The 20,881-nt window shown below is 42.0% G+C and overlaps 1 protein-coding gene across 1 annotated transcript in view; it reads right to left on the bottom strand.

The window, feature by feature from the left end:
• The window catches only part of LOC126162953 (protein crossbronx homolog), an 84,621-nt gene that overhangs the window by 42,575 nt on the left and 21,165 nt on the right, over positions 1-20,881 (bottom strand). The window contains exon 3 of the mRNA XM_049919788.1: positions 2,180-2,244. Within this exon, the coding sequence (XP_049775745.1) occupies positions 2,180-2,244 (65 nt within the window). The remainder of the gene's footprint in view (positions 1-2,179; positions 2,245-20,881) is intronic.

Below are 20,881 nucleotides of genomic sequence, written 5' to 3'. Positions count from 1 at the left end.
CCAGATCATCAGATCATCTGCAAACACCATAGCTTTCATCTTCCTTTCACCAATTACTTGTGCTACTGTACTCATTATAGCATCCATCACTACAATGAAGAGTAATGGTGAAAGGGCGCTTCCCTGCCTCAAGCAGTTCTTCTGCTCAATCCAAGCTGATCTCTCTCCTCCCACTGTAAGTAAGTAACTAAAACTGTAAGTACCTAAAACTACTTCCAAGTTCATAAATGTTTCGTAACCAATTGCTAAATTTCCATCATTTCCGCCAGCAGCACCAGCACTGAATCTAGCTACACTTGGTCCACAAGATAATGTTCTTGTAACATCTCCATCTGATGATGAGACTGCAGTAGCTCGAAAACATGCTCACAGTTGAATAAATCATTAAAAAAAAGACTGGTTGCACATTTGTTACCAGATAAACGCCAATTGTTCGAATGTTGTTTTTACTACAACGGCATAACACTTATGTGACTGCTCACTACAGGCAGGCACTTTCCCTGATGCATTGAAAGCATCAAAAGTTATCCCAGTATATAAAATAGGTGAGAAAGGTAATGTAAATAACTACAAACCCATCACAATTTCCTCCTGCATCTCTAAAGCATTAGAAAAAGTTATGTATGACAAACTTATGAAATTTACAAACAAAAACAACATTCTTTGTAATGAACAACATGGATTCAGAAATAAGAGGTCAACGACAATTGCGATTCATGAATGCATCAACTCCATCCTCAACCTGGTGGACAAAAGACAGGAATCAATAGGAGTATTTGTTGACTCATCAAAAGCTTTTGACATGGTGTATCATAAAATTCTGCTATCAAAGCTTGAAAGATATGGTATTTGAGGTCTGTCCAACAACAGGATCAGTTCCTTCCTGACTAATCGTAAGCAGACAGCGAGCATCAAGCACATAAATATTGAATTATAAACTGTACCTGAACACTTATCTGACTATAAACAAATTAAATGTTGTGTGGGCCCATAGGATCAGTAATGGACCCTTCCGTATGTAAATTATCTAAACTTAAATGTTGATAAAACAATCATATTTACAGATGACACTACAATTCTATTAAAAGGAGAAAGTAATGAACAGTTACAAAACAACTCAGCAGCAGGGCACAGAATAATCAGCTTGTAATAAACAGTGAAAAAAACCATTGCACTAAAATTCCACAATGCTCCTAACAAATATGTTTATCCCATTGGTCTCTATCAATGACAAACTTGTAGGTAACAGTACTGAAACCAAATTGTTAGGACTGTGGCTGCAGAGCAACGTCAGATGGAACAAGCATTTTGAATATTTCAATGCAGAACTGAACAGAACATGTTACCTTCTTTGCTCAAGAAAATCATGTCATAGTGAGAAAACAGTAATGAATGCATATCATGTCTACTTTCATTCTTGTCTTAGATGTGGGGGTCACCTTCTGGGGAAACTCTAAAACGGCTAATTTCACTTTTAAACTACGAAAAACGACCACTGAATCTAGTTTGGACGCAAGAATACAGATTCTTGTAAACTTCTGTTTAAGAAACCTGGTATTCCTCCATACCATGTGTGTATGTTACTGAAACCCTTTTATTCTTTAAAACAAATGACTGCCAAAAAACTGTGATATACATGACCACTTTACCAGACAAAACAGAAACTTACATACAACCCAAGTCAGCACATCTCTGTGCCAAAAAGGTACTTTTCACATGGGAGTTAAGCCTGAAACATAAAAGCTATTACCGGGTCAATACCTTTAGAAAATCTCTAAAGTCATATTTTCAGCTTTTACTCCATTGAAGAATATTTAAATTTATGAAGTGTGTTATATAAATACTTATGTATAAAGTGTATTACTGTAACCTTAAAAAAGTATGCCTAGAAATGACTTTCAGTTGTATACTTCTAACTTGACTTGTCCAATGTCTAATGCATAAGCTGCTTTGTAGACAACAGGGCCAATAAATACAATACAATACAACCTATGACACTTAATCCATTTGAAGCGTAATGTTTACACATGCAGTTTGCAATAGAAAAGTTCTGTGAATTCAGTCAATACAGTTAGGAAGTTTACAATCAACAACTTGATCAAGACAAAAAGTTGACAGGTGGACACTAAAAGAGATATTTAAGACAGCAACAAAATGATCAGAACTCTTTCATACTTACAGAGTGAGCTCCGAGCAGATGGAATGACGTAAACACCAGGCAAATCTTGTTTTCTTAGCATGTTGCTGAAACACGTGATACAAATATGGAAGAATTAATAACAACTACAAAAAAAGCCTCTGATAAAATTTGGAAATAAAAACCATAAACTTCAGAACAATATTTTTTAAAATGTGTTTAAGTACTGTAACAAACAATAATGTAATACTTAATCTTACAAAACTTAAATTATTAAAAATGAAAAAGTGAATGTTAACAATATTTGTGACAGTGGAAGGAGGACTAATATCAGCCAAAACTAAAGGAACAACTAGGAGAGGGTGACAGATATGCAATTTGGATAACACAATTGATTCTCTCACCACTGTAATTTTTAAATAATTTATTCAACAAGGGATAAGACAGAAAAAAGTAAATACAAATGGGAGGTAGTGTTCCTGAAGAGAAGGGGAAGTTCTTTCAAACTGCAAGCAACATGAGTCACAAGTGATAAGTCACCGGTAACACGCATACATACCTACATTCACATATAATGTTCTGTGGAACGAATCAAGTTATACATTAACAGAAAAGAAGTAAACACTACTGCTACTTCTGTACAGTACACCAATAACAAATTATGACTGATGCAAATCCTTCACACCAATAGTACAGAAAGTGTTTCTAGTTTACTTAATACACATTTATTAGGACAAATGCAACTACTTTGAAAAAAGCCACTGCTCCTTCTGCTATACTAATAAGCTGTTGTTTTTACCCAACACTTCAGAGAAACTATGAAACCTTACATAGACCATAATCAGCTGTCTACATACTGGCAAAAGCAAAATCTGTCTGCTACAAATATCACAGTTATGGGGCATTTACATTCCTGAATTCATGTATTCTAATGATTTGTAGATAGTGTGGCTAACAAGTTATTCTTTTACTTTGTTTTTGAATATTTGGAGATTTTCAATTTCCTGTCTGATACTGTTATTGACTTTTGCACTAGAATATAAAACTCTACTCTGCACCCTGCACTGTCTATACAGAAATCATATTTACACCTAGTGTTGTGGTTGTGTATCCTAAATACGCTTCTGTTCCTCACCACAAATACCATTAGGGAGTATATGTATTGAAATCCTGAAGAAGCTTCTGCAAGATGTTCAGTTATCAACTTTCTTATATTTTCCTTATCTAAGTTGCAGGGACACAGAAGATTACACCGTAGGATAATACTGAGTGACAGTATGAAAAGTGTGCTAGCAACCCCATCTGCATATCAGCACAACTTGAGAGGCTTCTAAGTGCAAAGTTGTCAGGCAAAGCTTTTTTGTTTAACTTCTCCATATGCTGATGCCAACTCAGTTTATTATCGATCTGCATGCCCAGTACTTCACACATGGAGCCTCATCTAGTGTATATCCATCTCTACCTCTGGTACCCGTAAGTCATTTTGAGTTGCCTGGAACATCATAATATCAACTCTTCGAAGATTAAGGGTTAAGCTATTGGATGTGAGCCAGTTGTAAACATGTTCCATTATTATGCTGGCTACATACAATGTGGATGTGTTGTGCACTTTGTCAGTACACTTACATCATCAGCAAAGATTACAGTTTTTGAAGAGTCCTGCAATGTCCCTTGTAAATTATTTATTTAGGTCAAGAACTGAAACAGGACAATCACCAAATTTTATGGAGCTCCATACTTAATATTTCATCACTTCAAATTTAGTCTTATTCCCTTGGAATCATTTGTTAATGAGAGCTCCTGTTGACAAATTTATGTCGGTATAGTATGCAACCAGACAATTTTTTATTTTTATTTTAATACACTTTATTTATTGTATCATCTAGTATTTAAACCACTACACGCTCATCATTATCAGATGGAGGTGCTACACAAACATTATCTGGACCACGCACAGCCAGACACCGAGGTCACAGTGATTGCACTGCCTCATGACATCCATCCATCTCCATCTCCATCTCTCCCTCTCTCTCTCTCTCCCTCTCTGTCTGTCTGTGCACACTCATTCACAGTGAACTAGTTAATGGTACCAAAAAAAAAAAAAAGGTCAACACCCAAAACACAGCTTGCATATTACACTGACATAACAAATTTAAATCACAGTTGCAGTTCATCAAACTGAGCCTCAGTTTTCTAGTGCTAAGACACAACGGCACACTTACTATGGACTAAAGTGCACTTATGGTGTCCATGGTTCTTCTGTTGCCTGCTGCTGTTGACAGTTGGTTATTGTTGGTCATAGTCAATCAGGTGATAGTACATGGCACCCAAGAAGAACTTCTCAATGTTATAATCTCGTTTGTCATAAAAATTTCTTTGTTTATTTCTGAATGTGTCATGATTTTTGAGTAATGGCCAACTTCTTGTCAGTCAATGTAACTATTTGTTGTTTGTTTTAGTGTGTAAGAACATCTAAGGTCATAACCGCCCATGCCATAATCTTAGATTATCAAGAAGTAAAAGAACTTAAAAAGACTATAAGTTTTAAGCCCAATCACTAGAAGGAAAGCAAGCTAAGAACAAGGACTTCCCCGAGGAGAAAGGTCCACAAAATACGCTGTAGGGACATTGGAGGTCCCGAGCCAAAGATTAAATATCCTTGCCCTATTGCTATGATGGATACAAAGTAAAACATGATCCACAGCCCACGTTTTATTTTCTAAAACAGCTGATAACTCAGATGGCAAAAACACGTGAGAACATAAGTGGTTAAAAAAATGGCGTTCGATCAGGAAGTGGCGACCATCATATGTTGGTGACAATGAGCATAAAGTGGTAGGGCATCACCACTTAACAAATGGTGATGGCTAAAACGACAATGCCCAGTACACAACCTAGCTAAAATGCTCTCCTAGTGGCAAGAGGGCCAAGATGAGGTTGGCTACGCCACAGGGAGAGGTTTTATTCTCAGGAGTTTGTTTCCATGAAGAGAAGACCAGTGGTGATGCCAAAGTGACACCACCTGCTGACAGACAGCAACTTGGAGATCATTCGAAGGGATGGGAGGGCTAGCTCACTGAAGTAGAAGGACTGCAGCCTTGGAGCAGTGTCAGCAGCCTCATCTCCTGTCAGACTGATGTGATCAGGAATATACATGAACATCACAGTGGCTCCCTCATCAGTGAGCAAATGGAAGCTTTCCTGGACCTGCAGCACTAAGGGATGCTATGAAGGGCACTGAGAAAATTGGAGTATATGACACAATTAAAAATCAATTGCTACCAGATGTAGTGGGTGGACTGATAGAAGCGAAAGGCAAAAGTCCCGAGTTCGAGTCTCGGTCCGGCACACAGTTTTAATCTGCCAGGAAGTTTCAAAAACTTCAGTATCCATGTACATGTTTTAAGATGAAAGGGAAAGTACCACGTCCAATCAGTAAGGACACAGGTTTATAAAAGTTCCATTACAAACAGTGTGATACAAATTTGCAATAGTTCTCCACATAAGATAAACATTATTTCATCACTCCCACATTTTAATAAAATCCCAAGGTCGTTCTTACTTGATCACTGTTCCTACCCAGTAGCAGAATCTTTGCAACACGTGAATTACAAACTTATGAAGATATTTTGCTCCTTTTTCTTTTACAAGTAGCGCAAGCTGTCCTGTAGCTTAAGCCAATCGAACAAACTCACTCCTCAAAAAAGGTGAACATAACTTTACATAACACCAAATATTAAAGTATATACTTATATTAAACTAATAATAAAGCATCAGAACCTATTAATAATGCGAATGCTAGGAAAAAATTTTTTTTGACATGACAAGACGCAAACCAGCGGCGTAACATGCATCCATTTCAGAGTCAGTAACTCTACTCACTACACTAAGCTGACGGCACATGTGTGACACCCAATTCTAGCATGTTGCCACTTGCTAAAAGCTTTAATCATAGCTATCTTACTAACTGAAATTTAATTATAACAAATTGTATCAAGAACGGTGCATTTTTGGTGGATCCTCAGTGTGTCATTGCCTTCAAATGTCATACTCTCATAATACACAAGTTACAATAATTCTTTTGCCATGAATGTGATGTTTTTCATTATTTTATTGCAACAAATCACACAGTTAACAACGGGTTTTTGAGTGATTCTCAATTTGCTGGTGCTCAGAAACAGCATATATACTTATAGGCTTGATATGTATGCCAATATGATGCCTCACAACTCCGTGCTGAAGGGAGATGGCGTGCATGTGACGTAGGTGGCGTTGTGCCGTCTCATTGGTCAATGCTCAAACGCATGCGAAGAATACCTGATATGTTAGATATTGCTCTGCACGTTTGGAAAGACTCCCAAACGTGCTATTCCATGCTATGATGTCAGAAACTCGGCACACTCAATGCTCAAAGTTCAGATGCATCGTCTGTGTGCCGACGGATTTAGAGACATCAGTGTACATGAAGCTATTATTGCTAAGTTCTGTGTGAAGGCCAAGAAACTTACAACAATAGATTGAATCCACAGCAGTTTCCCTAGCAAGCGAAAGAAGTCCAGGATGAACACGGGTTGTCGCACGAAGCCACACAATGGCATCACCAGCTATGGTCAGGCCAGAAATTGGGGAATGGCGCTTGGTCCCAGAGAGCCGACAGGCATTGGCCCAAACAACAGTAGAGAGAGCAGAATTATTAAAAGAACTAGTAAATGAAATCCAGCTAGGTTTTTTGCTATTGCCAACAAGGCGACAACACTGCATGCGCAACTGTTTATAACAAATGCAGTTTGCCATCGTAGAATGACAGTTAAAATGTGGAGAGTATGTCTCCTTGTGGGAATCATGTCGCAGCACACCTCAGTCCACCGGGGGACCAGGACATGGTGCCGTAAAGATGAAGTGCAGGGTATGGAACGTTCTGTGGCAATAAGGATAATGCTTGTGAGGTATTCAACCTGGTCCTCACAACTGGGGAAATGCTATTTGTCGAAGGTCGCCAGGGAGGAATAAAGCCTCCAGTCAGCCTTAGAAAGCTACTAATTGGGTTTACACATAGGTGGGGTAGGAATCAGCAAACAGACAGCACACAGGAAATGGTCACTCAAGTATGAGTCAGAGGGAACAGACCACCTGAGACAACGAGCAAGCTGGGCAGTGAAGAATGAGAGATCCAAATGGGAGTAGGTGTGCATGGAGTCTGAAAGGAACATGGGTGTTCCAGTTTTAAGACAGACGAGTTTGAGTTGATTGAGAAGGTCAGCCAAAAGGGCTGGAAGAGCCCCAAAGGGGATTGTGTGCATTTGTCACTGAACAGCAAAAAGGGGCAAGGGAGTTGATCGATAAGCTGGAGGAAGTTTGACAGAAGGTTGTAGATGTGGAAATGTGAAATGAGGAAGGATAATGTGGACTGCAACAGCTTGCAACCAAGTGTTCAGCAAGATTTTTTGGTTATGAACATCAATCCCGGATGAGCAGCATGACTCCCCCATGAGATGGAATGTTGTCCTCGGGGACCAGAAAGAAATCTGAGAGGTCAGCGGTCATGAGGAAGCAATTTTGTTTCCTGGAGGCAGAGAACAAGTGGACGTTGCAGTTCCAAGAGCAGCCATAATTCCTCCTTGTTGGATCTAATGCCATGAATGTTCCACTGGAGAAAGGTCATAACAGGGATTGGTGAAGAGGGAACAGACGAAGGAAAGTCAAGTTGGTGGCAACTGAGTGCCAGCCTTCAAAGACCCATTGCTATGGGGTGCAGATGCTGGAAGATCAAGTTCCATGAGATCTACAGAGGCATTGGCATTCCCACTGGGTTGGCCTGCAGATCCTAGAGCAGAAAAACGGTGGGTGATGCGCACTGGCTAAACTGATGTCAGCTGGGTGAGGGTATTACACGGTGACACCGCTGAAGAGGATCTCCAGGTCAGGGAAGGAGAAGATTGTTTGCCTTTGTTTGATTCCTTGGAGCCTTTGCAGTTGGCAGATGAAGACTCAGATGTTTGATGGCTGGAGGTATGAAAAATTCTTCACGGGAGTATTCCATAAGTCCTTTCCGGCCTGTCAGTAGTGTAGCAGGTGGTATCACCGCCGGAGGCGAAGATTTGGTGGCTTGTTGCACAGCTGGAGGAGAAGGACACAGGGACGCTACTACCATGACACTGGGCGATTTTACAACCATGGTCCTGAATTTGAGGTCACAAGTCTGTGTGACCGTGTCCTTCGTGGAGCGAGTTGTAGCACGAAGGGTACTGTAAGTGCCAGATGCTAAAATATAGGTCTTTCAACTAGCCCACAACTTGTGAGCGACAGGTTAGGGCACTTTTTCCTTCACCCGGATCTCCTGAATGGCTCACTCATTGAGATACATGGGACATTCCCAGGATGAGGCTGCGCGGTTGCCACTGCAATCAATACAGCAGGGAGGAGGAGGCAGGCAACTGCCCTCATGAGTATCCCTACCACAAGTAACACATTTGGCCATGTTTCAACAGGACATTTGAGTGTGGTTGACATGTTTACACTGGTAGCAGTGCATCGGGCTTGAAAAGTATGGTCAGACTGCGATGAATTCATAGGCTGCTTTGACCTTTGATAGAAGCACTACTCTCACAAATGTGAGGAAAAGTGTGTGTATGTGCACTAAGTTTGCATCAGCCTGTTTCATTACCTGATGAACTACAGTGACACCCTGATCAGATAGGTAAGTTTGGATTTCTCCCTTGGTCAGGTCATCCAGCAACCTACTATAAATAACACCACGCGAAGAATTCAGCATTTGATTGGCCTCAACACGAACAGGATTGCCGTGGAGATGAGAAGCTGAAAGCAGTTGTTGGGCTTGAAAATTGCTATTGGTCTCCAAAAGCACAAGTGCCGTTATGTAAACAAGAGCAGGATTTCACATGGCCTGCAACTGCAACACCTTTCTGAACAGTAAACAGATTAACTGCAGCAAAGGACTGACCTCCTTCAGTACATATACCACAAGGAGAGTCTTGGAATCTTCAGCCTCATTCCGTTTACATTTAGTAGACGTAAACTGAGATGGTGACCCTGTGTGGAGTTGCTAGTCTCCCATCGGGTGCCTCCCCGGGTGGCGGATAGGGGAACACTCACCAGATATGGTGGGTATTGGGGAAATAAAGTACCCAGGGTGGACCAAAACTAGCAGGCCTCTGCCCCTTTAACAAAGGAAGGGGGTTGGCGGCAGGAAGGGCATCCGGCTGTAAAAACATTGCCAAAACAAGAGGAATGATGGATGCTTCTCAAGATAAATGTTCCGGAGTAATAGCCTCCCATTCGGATCTCTGGGGGAAGCGTTTTGCGAAGGATCCAAAGGTGTTCAAGATCAGAGTGGGAACTCTAAACTTGGGAATGATGATGGGAAAGGGAAGAGAGATAGTAGACATGATGCAGAGGAGGAAGATAAAGGCCTTGTGTGTGCAAGAGACAAAGTGGAAGGGCAATAAGGCAAAGATCTTAGCTGAAGGTTATAAGTTACTTTATAGCAGTGCAAGGCCGGAATCAAAAAATGGAGTTGGAGTTATTCTGCACAGAGAGCTGTGGTATGTGAAGAGGTATGTGAAGTCAGCAGAGTAAATGATAGGGTCATGTATGTTAAGATGATGTTTGGCGGAGAAATGGTAACAGTGCTGACAGCCTGTGCACCCCAAGCAGGATGTTTGGAGGACGAGAAGGAAAAATTTTGGAGAGATTGGGATGGAGTAATGGTCTGAATACCAGAGAATGAAAGAGTGATAGTCGGAGGGGATCTAAATGGTCATGTTGGCGGAAGGAAAGGTGGGGAAGAGAGGTGGCATGGAGGATGGGGGTATGGCGAGAGAAATGAGGAAGGAAAAAAGATAGTGGAGTTTGCAGTGGCTTTTGATCTAGTGATTATGAATACCTACTTCCAAAGAAAAAGAGAAAAAATAATAACATACAGGAGTGGCGAAAATAAAAGCCAAATTGATTACATATTATGTAGAAGGAAAAATAGTGGGGAGGTGCAAAATACTAAGGTCATATACGGTGAAGGAATAGCAACACAGCATAAGTTGATTGTAGCGGATTGTGAGATGAAAGTACGTAAAAGACAGAGGCACATAAATCAATGTGAAAGAAAAATTAAGTGGTGGATATTAAAGGATAAAAATTTGAGAGAGGAGTTTAGTGAAAAAGTACTGGGTAAGGTAAAATTGGCAGAGAGTGTGCAGGAGTGGTGGAAAATGAATAGTGCTGTCATAAGGAAGACCGGGGAGGAAGTGTCTGGGTTAACATCTGGGAGAGGGGTGCCAAAAGATAAGGAAGCATGGTGGTGGAATGAAGAGGTGCAGAAGGTTGTGAAGGAAAAGAAAGACGCTAAGAGGAAGTGGGATATGTCTGGAATTGCTGAGGATGGGCAAGCATACAAAAGTGCAAAGAAGGAGGCAAAACGACCCGTGGCTAAAGCTTAAGCTGAATCAGTAAGGGAGGCATATGAACAACTACAGAAAAATCACGATATGAGACAACTGATATGGATAGGCAAATCAAGAAATAAAGCTTCTAAGGATCAACAGCAATAAAACAAATGAAAGATGAAGCAGGAATAATTCTGCATGACCATGGAAAAATAATCCAAAGGTCGTTGAATTATTTTGGGAAATTGCTGAATGAAGAAAATGTAATAGTGAAAACTGAGGAAGGAGGGGCAAACGAAGGATTAACGATGGACATAAGTAGAGATGGAATCAAAAGGGCAGTTGAAAAGATGAAAAATGGGAAGGCAGTTGGCCCAGACCAGATCCCCGTTGAGGTATGGAAGTGTCTCGGTAAAAAGGGGATTGAGCTCCTTTGGGATTTAATAAAGAAGATTTGGCGACAGGAGGAGATGCCAGACGAGTGGAGAACTAGTGTACTGATCCCAATATTTAAGGGGAAAGGGGATGTGCAGGACTGCAATAACTATAGAGGTATTAAACTGATGGCACACACAATGAAAATTTCGGAAAGAGTTATAGAAGCAAGATTACGCAAGGAGACTGTGGTGTGTGAAGAACAGTTTGGCTTCATGCCTGGAAGAGGAACAACTGATGCAATACATGCATTAAGGCGGTTAGTGGAGAGACACAGGGAGCTACAAGCCGATCTACATATGGCTTTCATTGATTTGGAGAAAGCTTATGACAGATTCCCAAGGGACGAAATATGGGAAAGCATGAGAGAGCAGTGCATGCAAGAGAAGTATGTTAGGTTAGTGAAGGAAATGTACAGAGGAGCAATGACACAGGTGAGAAGTAGTGTGGGCATGACAAAGGAGTTTCCAGTAAAAGTAGGGTTACATCAAGGGTCTGCGCTTAGTCCCTACCTCTTTGGCCTGATTATGGATGTACTGGTGAAAGATGTGAAGAAGGAAGCGCCGTGGAATATGATGTTCATGGATGATGTGGTTCTTTGTGAGCAGAGCATCGACAGACTTGAGGAAAAGCTGGAGGATTGGAGGATGGCACTAGAAGAAAGAGGGATGAAAATTAGCAGGACAAAGTCAGAATATTTAGCACTGAAGGATGTGCAGATGAGGTCTTGCAAGATCCAGGATGATGAGCTGAAATCGGTCTGCAAATTTAAATACCTGGGGTCGTACATACGGAGGGATGGAGGATGGAAAGCGAGATACAACACCGAATAAATTGCTGTTGGAACAACTAGAGGAAAATGAGTGGAGTGTTGTGTGACAAGAAGATGAGCATTGGGTTGAAAGGGAAAGTGTACAAGTCAGTGGTAAGGCCTGCTATGATATACGGGGCAGAGACATGACCAATCACAGTAGCCCAGGAAAGGAGGATGGAAGTGGCAGAAATGAGGATGCTGAGGTGGATGTGTGGGGTAACAAGGAAGGACAGGATTAGAAATGAATTTGCTAGAGGAGCTGTGAAAGTGGGACCCATGGGGGAAAAGATACAAGAGAGCAGACTAAGGTGGTATGGGCACTTACAGAGAAAAGGGGAAGAGTATATCGGAAACAGAGTTGAAGATATAAAGATTCAGGGACGAGAAGGAGAGGAAGACCGAAGATGAGGTGGAAGGATAAGATATCCGGGGACCTAAGGGAGAAAGGATGGAAGAAGGAAGAGGCAATGGATAGAGAACTATGGAGGAGAAGGATCCAGAAGAGCAACGCCGACCCTACGTGACATGAGACAAGGTGATGATAAAGAAGAAGAAGAAGAAACTGAGATGGTGACTGGCTCATTGTGTGAAAATCCCACATAACTGCCAGAGTCTCTGATGGCCTGCTCCTTCCAACTGCCCCCCACCCCCCGTTAGAGAGGGCTCACCACCCTTAGGTGATTGTTCACACCTCAGGTCACACCTCCCAAACTTGTGACAGAGGAACCAGTTCACAATTTGGGCATGGCCTGTACCAGGGGTAAGTGCAAACCCTACCTGTCAACCCGGGACTGGGAACTACAAGTTACCCAGTCACCTGTTACGCGACATACGCATCGGCTGACCTTCAGGAGCACACACGGAGGAAGAAGAAACAAAGGGGAACCTCAAATGCCAAAGCAGAGAGAGAATAGGACATGGAGAATGAACGAACGAAAAAAGAAAGAAAGAAAGAAAGAAAAGCACTGGAGTGACTGCTCTGATGTCAGGCTACTAAAACTTCAGAACACATTCCTAAAAATATCCCAGACATGTTCCCCAAGGGAGGGGGAAAAGAAAGGAAGGAAGGAAGGAAGGAAGGCATGACATTTGCCTGGAAGGGTTTAGGGAAATCACAGAAAACCTAAATCTGGATGGCCGGATTTATGTTTGAACCGGCATCCTTCCGAATGCAAGTCAAGTGTGCTAATCACTGCACCACCTCACTCGGTGATGTGAAAAAGAGTAGCAAGAGGATAGACATGCAGCATGGAAAGGGAAAAGATGCTGCAAATGCTGTGGCTCCTTGGTAGCCAAGCACGAACTCACCAAAGAGCAGTGAGCCCCCTGGGGAGAATAATATGACTGGCTATCCATATCCAAATTATGATTTGTTGTGTTCACTTCACATCATTCATCATGCTAACCAATTTACCAACAACAGTATGCAACAAAAAACTGTGGGCACTGTTAATTGCAAGGGGATGCTTTTAATGCCCCCCCACCCATTTCCATTTTAGTTTTCCTGATAAAATTTTATGATCTACACAACCAACGGCCTTGGCGATTACAGAAAATGCCAACAAGGTGATTTTTCTTGGTTAGTTCTACTGAAATGCTGCTTTCTCAGCAGTGAAGCCTCTACAGAAACCAATCTGAGCTGCTGTTAATAAGTTATTCTCTGAAAGGGGATTCACCCTGTTGTAAGTTACTTTCTTGAAAATTTTTGATAAGAGAAAAGAAATGGATCTATAATTACAGGTACATTGCTTGTCTCAACTTTTATACATACACCTTGATTACTGAATGGCTGCAAATTTAATTAATTCAAGGGCAGCACTATCATGTCAGCATAAGATTTGAGTACCTTGGTCGAGATACCATCATAGCCTGATGAGATATTGCTTTCAAGTAACCTAATGATTTTTGCGATATCTCTAACAGATGCTTTGGTGAAGTACGTATTGCCAATCTAAGCAAGCCTAAACGATCTGCTTTCAATGAACCATTTTCTATTAACACGTTTTCGGCAACTGTTCAGTGAAATTAGCTACTAACGATTTCAATTCCATGTTATCTGTGTTATCTGTTTCACTGCTACTGTCATTTGAAACTTTAATATCATTTGGCTTACAGGGTGTATATGGTTAATGACTAATAATGCTCCATACTGTCCTTGCATTTTTGATTACACACTGAAGATTTCTATAATACTGCTTCCAGTATATTTTCAAGTCTTGAGCAGAATTAGTACTATGCATTGAATACATCTCTCTCTTCCTAGCACAAGATATTTTAATCCCAGATGTTAAACATTCTTTTTCTTGGTTCCCACTGCAATTGTACTGATCCAGCATGTACAAAATACTGAGCAATTTTCCTTTTCCTTTCATAGTTATATCTGGTTTATGGAGATGCTTTATTGGTGCTGTCTGACCCTCATGGTCAGATACTTCACAACAGACAGTAAGAATTGGTTAAAGCGAATGTGCCACATCATAGGTTTCACAGATTCAAAGTAGCATTCCTGCAGAAACTAGGTGTCACAGGAGTGCTCTAACCCTCCTCAATCAGTCTTTTGACTGGTTTGATGCCCCGTCACACAATTTCCTCTTCTTTACCAAACTTCACGATATGAGAGCGGCACTTACACCCAACATACTTGATAATTTGTTGAACATTTTCCAATGCTTGTCCCCCCCTCCATATAGTTTTAATGCTAAACCACTCTCTAGTAACATGTAAGTTATTCCCTGATGTCTTAACATGCCCTGTCATCCGGTCCCTTCTTATAATCAATGTTTCCTATATAGTTAAATAGTTACTTGTTTCATGTTCCATGGATCATTTTGCATGATAAATAGTAATTATGAGGGATGAGTCATTTTACATTCATATCAGAAATTAATTTGTAAATCTGGCTATATGCCGAACATTCATAAGTTCTCTGCCCCCCCCCCCCTCCCTCAACCCCTCAAAACAGTAACAGATGTGATTAACAATTCTTACCCAACACACTTTACGCATTATAATAAAAGAAATTATTTTACAGAGTTGTCAAGGAGAAACTTTTTAGGTTTGTTTTCAAACTTTACTTTGCTCTCTCCAAAATTATTATAGTTGTTATCCTTACCTCACCAATTCTGTAGACAACCACTCTGTTTCTTATCTTGTCAGTTCACTTAATGTTCAACATTCTTCTGTAACAACATTCTCAAACATAACGATCTTTTTTTCTGGTTTTCCCCACAGTCCACAATTCATTACCATATAATGCTCTGCTCCAGATGTTTTTATTTCTTCTCCATGGATTTTAATACCTACTCCGAATTTTTCTTTTGTTTCCTTTACTGCTTGCTCAATATACAGATTGAATAATATCAGGGAGAGGCTACAACCCTGTCTCACTCCCTTCCCAACCACTGCTTCCCTTTCATGCCCCTCGACTCTCATAACTGCCATCTGGTTACTGTACAAATTGTAAATAGGCTTTCGCTCCCTATATTTTACCCCTGCCACCTTTAGAATTTGAAAGAGAGTATTCCAGTCAACATTGTCAAAAGCTTTCTCTAAGTCTACAAATGCTAGAAACGTAGGTTTGCGTTTCCTTAATCTTTCTTCTAAGATAAGTCATAAGGTCAGTATTGCCTCACGTGTTCCAATATTTCTACGGAATCCAAACTGATCTTCCCCAAGGTCGGCTTCTACTAGTTTTTCCATTCGTCTGTAAAGAACTCATGTTAGAATTTTACAACTGTGACTTATTAAACTGATAGTTCGGTAATTTTCACACCTGTCAACACCTGCTTTCTTTGGGATTGGAATTATTATATTCTTCTTGAAGTCTGAGGGTATTTCGCCTGTCTCATACATCTTGCTCACCAGATGGTAGAGTTTTGTCAGGACTGGCTCTCCCAAGGCCATCAGTAGTTCTAATGGAATGTTGTCAACTCCCGGGGTCTTGTGTAGGCAGGTCAGTTGGTAAATCACGTGGGTGCTTTCACACGTGGCTCTGCCTTTGATCATGTACACCTTCCGAGTTACAGGACTGGAGTAGGTGGTGGTGGGAGGGTGCATGGGACAGGTTTTACCGCCCCCGGTGTAAAACCTGTCCCATGCACCCTCCCACCACCACCTACTCCAGTCCTGTAACCCGGAAGGTGTACACGATCAAAGGCAGAGCCACGTGTGAAAGCACCCACGTGATTTACCAACTGACCTGCCTACACTGTGAAGCTTTCTATGTGGGAATGACCAGCAACAAACTGTCCATTCGCATGAATGGACACAGGCAGACAGTGTTTGTTGGTTTGAGGATCACCCTGTGGCTAAACATGCCTTAGTGCACGGCCACCACATCTTGGCACAGTGTTACACCATCCGGGTTATCTGGATACTTCCCACTAACACCAACCTGTCAGAACTCCGGAGATGGGAACTTGCCCTTCAATATATCCTCTCTTCCCATTACCCACAAGGCCTCAACTTCTGCTAATTTCAAGTTGCCGCCGCTCATACCTCACCTGTCATTCAACAACATCTTTGCCTCTGTACTTCCGCCTCGACTGACATCTCTGCCCAAACTCTTTGCCTTTACATATGTCTGCTTGTGTCTGTATATGTGCGGATGCATGTGTGTGTGTGTGTGTGTGTGTGTGTGTGTGTGTGTGTGTGTGTGTACGAGTGTATACCTGTCCTTTTTCCCCCTAAGGTAAGTCTTTCCGCTCCCGGGATTGGAATGACTCCTTACCCTCTCCCTTAAAACCCACATCCTTTCGTCTTTCCCTCTCTCCTGATGAAGCAACCGTGGGTTGCGAAAGCTTGAATTTTGTGTGTATGTTTGTGTTTGTTTGTGTGTCTATCGATCTGCTTGTGTCTGTGTATATGCGGATGGATATGTGTGTGTGTGCGAGTGTATACCTGTCCTTTTTTCCCCCTAAGGTAAGTCTTTCCGCTCCCGGGACTGGAATGACTCCTTACCCTCTCCCTTAAAACCCACATCCTTTCGTCTTTCCCTCTCCTTCCCTCTTTCCTGACGAGGCAACCGTTGGTTGCGAAAGCAAGAATTTTGTGTGTATGTTTGTGTTCGTTTGTGTGTCTGTCGACCTGCCAGCACTTTCATTTGGTAAGTCACATCATCTTTGTTTTTAGGTATATTTTTCCTACGTGGAATGTTTCCTTCTATATAACTACTGAATTGGGGTGTTGTGGTTCCAGATTGTGTTGATTGAGAGCATCCTCCTACAGGCCAACCGCAAATTAGAACAGCATGCCACCCTCCACCTTAAAAAACTATCTAATCTCCTGGTTTCCCACCTCCAGCAAGGCAACTCACTCACCCTTCACAACCTTTCCAGCAAACCTCAACCTCCTCTCATTGCACACAAACCCAGTCTCTCCCATCTACTCAATCTCCCACTTCCAGCTCCACTCCCTCCAAAACCTCAAAATTCCAATCAACACAATCTGGAACTACAACACCCCAATTCAGTAGTTAACCTCTCCTCCAAACCTCTCTCCCAATCCGAAACCTCTGTCCTATCCAAAGGCCTCACCTTCAGCCCCACTCCCAGATTTAACCAAACAGCCCTTTTCAAAGATATACTGTCCTACACCCGTACTCACTGCTGGAAATATCACTTTGCCACGAAGAAAAATGATCCTAATCCTACTCCTAATGATCCAACTCCCCAAGATAGTATCCAAATTGAACCATGCCTGGAACAGTTCCATCCTCCGTCACAGCGGGACCCACCTCCTCTTCCTCAAAATCACCCTCTCCTAACCTTCCAGGAATTTCTGACTTCCAGCCTTGCCTCTCAATCCTTCTTAAAAAACCTTAATCCTACTCCCAACATCACCACTGCTGAAGCCCAGGCTATCCGTGATCTGAAGGCTGACCGATCCATCGTCATTCTTCCGGCGGACAAGGGTTCCACGACTGTGGTACTTGATCGTCGGGAGTATGTGGCTGAGGGACTGCGTCAGCTTTCAGACAACACTACTTACAAAGTTTGCCATGGTAATCCCATTCCTGATGTCCAGGCGGAGCTTCAAGGAATCCTCAGAACCTTAGGCCCCCTACAAAACCTTTCACCTGACTCCATCAACCTCCTGACCCCACCAACACCCCGCACCCCTACCTTCTACCTTCTTCCCAAAATTCACAAACCCAATCATCCCGGCCGTCCCATTGTAGCTGGTTACCAAGCCCCCACAGAACGCATCTCTGCCTACGTAGATCAACACCTTCAACCCATTACATGCAGTCTCCCATCCTTCATCAAAGACACCAACCACTTTCTCGAACGCCTGGAATCCCTACCCAGTCTGTTACCCCCGGAAACCATCCTTGTAACCATTGATGCCACTTCCTTATACACAAATATTCCGCATGTCCAGGGCCTCGCTGCGATGGAGCACTTCCTTTCACGCCGATCACCTGCCGCCCTACCTAAAACCTCTTTCCTCATTAACCTAGCCAGCTTCATCCTGACCCACAACTTCTTCACTTTTGAAGGCCAGACATACCAACAATTAAAGGGAACAGCCATGGGTACCAGGATGGCCCCCTCGTACGCCAACCTATTCATGGGTCGCTTAGAGAAGGCCTTCTTGGTTACCCAGGCCTGCCAACCCAAAGTTTGGTACAGATTTATTGATGACATTTTCATGATCTGGACTCACAGTGAAGAAGAACTCCAGAATTTCCTCTCCAACCTCAACTCCTTTGGTTCCATCAGATTCACCTGGTCCTACTCTAAATCCCATACCACTTTCCTTGACGTTGACCTCCACCTGTCCAATGGCCAGCTTCACACGTCCGTCCACATCAAACCCACCAACAAGCAACAGTACCTCCATTATGACAGCTGCCACCCATTCCACATCAAACGGTCCCTTCCCTACAGCCTAGGTCTTCGTGGCAAACGAATCTGCTCCAGTCCGGAATCCTTGAACCATTACACCAACAACCTGAAAACAGCTTTTGCATCCCGTAACTACCCTCCCGACCTGGTACAGAAGCAAATAACCAGAGCCACTTCCTCATCTCCTCAAACCCGAAACCTTCCACAGAAGAACCCCAAAAGTGCCCCACTTGTGACAGGATACTTTCCGGGACTGGATCAGATTCTGAATGTGGCTCTCCAGCAGGGATACGACTTCCTCAAATCCTGCCCTGAAATGAGATCCATCCTTCATGAAATCCTCCCCACTCCACCAAGAGTGTCTTTCCGCCGTCCACCTAACCTTCGTAACCTCTTAGTTCATCCCTATGAAATCCCCAAACCACCTTCCCTACCCTCTGGCTCCTACCCCTGTAACCGCCCCCGGTGTAAAACCTGTCCCATGCACCCTCCCACCACCACCTATTCCAGTCCTGTAACCCGGAAGGTGTACACAATCAAAGGCAGAGCCACGTGTGAAAGCACCCACGTGATTTACCAACTGACCTGCCTACACTGTGAAGCGTTCTATGTGGGAATGACCAGCAACAAACTGTCCATTCGCATGAATGGACACAGGCAGACAGTGTTTGTTGGTAATGAGGATCACCCTGTGGCTAAACATGCCTTGGTGCACAGCCAGCACATCTTGGCACAGTGTTACACCGTCCGGGTTATCTGGATACTTCCCACTAACACCAACCTGTCAGAACTCCGGAGATGGGAACTTGCCCTTCAGCATATCCTCTCTTCTCGCTATCCGCCAGGCCTCAATCTCTGCTAATTTCTAATTTCAATCTGCCGCCGCTCATACCTCACCTGTCTTTCAACATCATCTTTGCCTCTGTACTTACGTCCCGACTGACATCTCTGCCCAAACTCTTTGCCTTTACAAATGTCTGCTTGTGTCTGTGTATATGCGAATGGATATGTGTGTGTGTGCGAGTGTATACCTGTCCTTTTTTCCCCCTAAGGTAAGTCTTTCCGCTCCCGGGATTGGAATGACTCCTTACCCTCTCCCTTAAAACCCATATCCTTTTGTCTTTCCCTCTCCTTCCCTCTTTCCTGACGAGGCAACCATTGGTTGCGAAAGCTAGAATTTTGTGTGTATGTTTGTGTGTCTATCGACCTGCCAGCGCTTTTGTTTGGTAAGTCTCATCATCTTTATATATATATATATATATATATATATATATATATATATATATATATATATATATATATATATATATATATATATATATATATATATATATATATAAAGAAAGAAAGATGATGAGACAGAAAGTAAAACTGCTGGCAAAAAGAGAAGAAGGAAATAAGACGACAGAAAAGACTACGAAATGCAACAGTGACAATAACAATAACAAACGTGATTGTTGGGTTCAAATTAATGATATGGATATAATAGAGGGAAACATTCCACGTGGGAAAAATATATGTAAAAAGAAAGATGATGAGACAGAAAGTAAAACTGCTGGCAAAAAGAGAAGAAGGAAATAAGACGACAGAAAAGACTACGAAATGTAACAGTGACAATAACAATAACAATAACAAACGTGATTGTTGGGTTCAAATTAATGATATGGATATAATAGAGGGAAACATTCCACGTCGGAATACATATATTTTTCCCACGTGGAATGTTTCCCTCTATTATATCCATATCATTAATTTGAACCCAACAATCACGTTTGTTATTGTTATTGTTATTGTCACTGTTACATTTCGTAGTCTTTTCTGTCGTCTTATTTCCTTCTTCTCTTTTTGCCAGCAGTTTTACTTTCTGTCTCATCATCTTTCTTTTTGCATATATTTTTCCCACGTGGAATGTTTCCCTCTATTATATATATATATAGTAACCATGAATAAACACATATTCACCAACAAATAGCTCAATCTCAATATGCAGTAATAACAGCAACATGAAATAAGTATACAACAACAGGATGCTCCCCAGAGATCAGTGCTGCTGTATTAACTGATATTTAGAGGAGTTCTTAATATATTGATACACTTTTCTACCAAAAACAATTACATGGTATGTCACAGTGAGGATATTTGAGCGTGTGCGATACCTGAGCCACTCATGTTTTCTCACCTTTAATTTTGTTTGCTGCAATTTCTATGTTTAATGAAGAGAAACTTAGTGCCTGCAATCATAGTAGTT

The sequence above is a fragment of the Schistocerca cancellata genome, chromosome 2 (genome assembly GCF_023864275.1).
Source record: "Schistocerca cancellata isolate TAMUIC-IGC-003103 chromosome 2, iqSchCanc2.1, whole genome shotgun sequence".
Taxonomy (NCBI): Eukaryota; Metazoa; Arthropoda; class Insecta; order Orthoptera; family Acrididae; genus Schistocerca; species Schistocerca cancellata.
Note: the sequence above shows the minus strand (reverse complement) of the source record. Positions and strands in the feature narration are given on the sequence as shown.